Source organism: Sinocyclocheilus rhinocerous, unplaced genomic scaffold, assembly GCF_001515625.1.
Source record: "Sinocyclocheilus rhinocerous isolate Xijiao unplaced genomic scaffold, SAMN03320098_v1.1 scaffold1494, whole genome shotgun sequence".
Lineage (NCBI taxonomy): Eukaryota > Metazoa > Chordata > Actinopteri > Cypriniformes > Cyprinidae > Sinocyclocheilus > Sinocyclocheilus rhinocerous.
In genome coordinates this window covers 19105-21957 of record NW_015641023.1, presented here as the reverse complement: position 1 = coordinate 21957, position 2853 = coordinate 19105, and the positions used below count along the sequence as shown (strand labels likewise).

The 2853-nt window shown below is 37.5% G+C and overlaps 1 protein-coding gene across 1 annotated transcript in view; it reads left to right on the top strand.

Moving 5' to 3' along the window:
• Nucleotides 1–1793: 1793 nt before the first annotated feature.
• LOC107754013 (opsin-VA) overlaps nt 1794–2853 on the top strand; it is a 17476-nt gene continuing 16416 nt past the window's right edge. The window contains exon 1 of the mRNA XM_016570314.1: nt 1794–2516. Coding sequence (XP_016425800.1) covers nt 2177–2516 — 340 coding nt within the window. The 5' untranslated portion in view covers nt 1794–2176. The remainder of the gene's footprint in view (nt 2517–2853) is intronic.

The window sequence follows — 2853 nt, the reverse complement described above, 5'->3', positions numbered from 1 at the left end:
GATCAGTTTTTCAGCATTATACTTGAGGAGCTTTGGGTGGGAGATGATGATCCTCAATCAGTGTTTTAAAAAGTCTGCTTTTAAGTGTGTTACAGCATTATTTTAGTATCATTGAGATACACTTATAGTTTTTATTAATAGTTTGAATTAATTCCATTTTCATTTTAAGTTTAGTTAATTTTGTTGTGTATTTTTTAAACATTAATTTCAATTGTAGTTATTTTAGTACATCAAGTTACACTAAATAAAAATGAGAACTAGCTGAAATAAAATAAGTTTATATATAAACTAAAATATATTACACACACACACGCACTGATCATGTGTACAATAAAAATATTTTTAGACACTGATTGAGGATCAAATCTCAATGTTTTTGGCCAACAAAAATAAATAAATTTCAGTTAACATTTATGTAACATTCAGTTACAATTTTATTTTTATTGCTTTAGTTTTTACTTTTTTTTTTGCATTCTAATATTTAAATTGACCAGTTGTCAGTGGAGGCCGTCTGTCCTGTTTAGACCTGTCCCTAGAGCCCTCCAGAGCGCCTTCCGGGAGGGGGAGGTAATGTCAGTCCTGTCTCTTGTGTTTTGCTCCCCATGTGCTCCCCATTACCCAGTTTCTCCCTTGTTGATTATGTTCATTGATGTCAGGTGTTCCTCGTTTAGTTCTAGTCGTTTAAGCCCTGGTTTTTCCTGTGTCCGGTATTGTTCGTCAATCCCCTGTGCTACGTGTGCGTTCTGTTGGACTAATAAAGACTATATTCACGAATTCTCCTACGTCTCCTCGCTCCTTCGCTCCTTCACAGTAGCAGCAAATCGTGACACCAATAGATATTTACATAAAATATAATATATTTTGGCCAAAAACTTTGAGATTTTATCCTCAAACAATATCTAAAGATATTTTTAACACATTATCAGTATTAATGCTTAACAAATGAATTGTAATAATGTAAAAAAAAAAGCTTTTTACGTAGAAATTTAAATTAGATAATTACAATTATAGTAGTTTTTTTTATAAACTTTTCACACATGCAAATTTATACTTTGAATTTGTTTTCATTTTTATGTTTTCCATTTTCATTTTAAAGTTCTAGTATTTTGTTGTGTGTGTGTGTTTTTTTATATGTGTATATATTTTTAGTTATTTTAGTAAATCAAAGTGAATAAAAATGTTGCCTTGGCAAATAGCTGAAATAAAAAAGGAACCATTTTTTATGTTCTAGTTTTAGTATAAAATACAAATGTATTTAGATAAAATACAATATCTGAGATTTTGTATGTTACCAACACCCCCCCTTTTTCAGAACATGTTGTCTTTCATAACTGTTTTAAAAGCCTATAACAACAGGCTCCCATTGTGACAACTTGCCCCGATGTTCAGTAGTGTTAGTGTTTATTTTTTGTGACTTTAACATTTGTATCTATTCACTGGAGTGTCACAGTCTCCCGTACAACTTTCTAGGTCCATTTCTATTTAAGACTTATTTTGCATGTTCAGTAGAAGTACTTCCATAATTAAACTGTAGAATCCATAGTCTCAACAAAGTCGCATTATAATGCATAACTCTATTAGCGCTTGTTGTTTTGAGTGCATTGGATTGCACTTATTGACCTGCACTAATGCAGCTGGAGTGCGTGATGAATCAGAGCGGCTCTCCAGGGTCTCCGGCATCGATCCTCTCCACACACTGCCCTTATTCCGCAGAGAAGGACTGAGAAAGACGAGCGGCGCAGTATCGACGAAATGCACAATCGTTTAGCAGTCACCGTTTGCGCGCGCAATGAGGGGAGTTTGGCTGTTGTCCACAATTACGCACGCGGCGTTTCTGCGTAATGGATGAAGTTATGGATGCATCCTTGAAGCGCGAGCGCACTGACTGGAGTTCTGCACACAAGTGACGATGATGATGATGAAGGCACAGTTACGTGGCTGACCCGACCTGTGCCGATAGCCTATATAAACCCCATCCAGCAAGAGAAAGTCAACAAAACCCCTCCAGATTCAGGACCGTCAAACACGCTCAACAAGTACACGGAACGCGCGCGCCTGGATTATGAAGCTCATAGAGAACAAGCACTAAATATCACAGAATAGCCTTGTCTTTACGATGCACGCAGACTTTCTCCAGATGTAGGCTCGGTTTGGTTCATCTGACTCGTTTGGAGCGATGGAGTCGTTTGGTGCGGCGGTGAACGGCGTCTCTCACACCGAGGATCCGTTCTCGGGACCGCTCACATTCATCGCACCCTGGAACTATAAGGTCCTTGCGGCGCTGATGTTCGTGGTGACCTCGGTGTCTCTGTGCGAGAACTTCACGGTGATGCTGGTCACCTTCAGGTTCAAACAGCTCCGACAGCCGCTCAATTATATCATCGTCAATTTATCTCTGGCGGACTTTCTCGTGTCGCTGACTGGAGGAACGATCAGTTTTCTGACCAACTTCAACGGCTATTTCTTCTTGGGCAAATGGGCTTGTGTTTTGGAAGGTTTCGCAGTCACGTTTTTTGGTAAGTTTGCATTAGAGCTTTTGATCATGTTCAGCATGTGTCGTTTGGGTTTTCAAAAACACTATATGTGCACTATAAAAGTTTTTGAATTTTTTATGTTTTTTAAAGAAGTCTCTTCTGCTCACCAAGGCTGCATTTATTTGATCAGAAATACAGAAAAAGCAGTAAAAATGTGAAATATTTTTTACTATTTAAAATAACTGTTTTCTATGTGTATATCTGTTAAACTGTAATTTATTTCAGTGATCAAAGCTGTATTTTCAGCATCATTACTCCAGTCTTCAGTGTCACATGATCTTCAGAAATCATTCTAATATGCTGATTTGCTGCTCAAGAA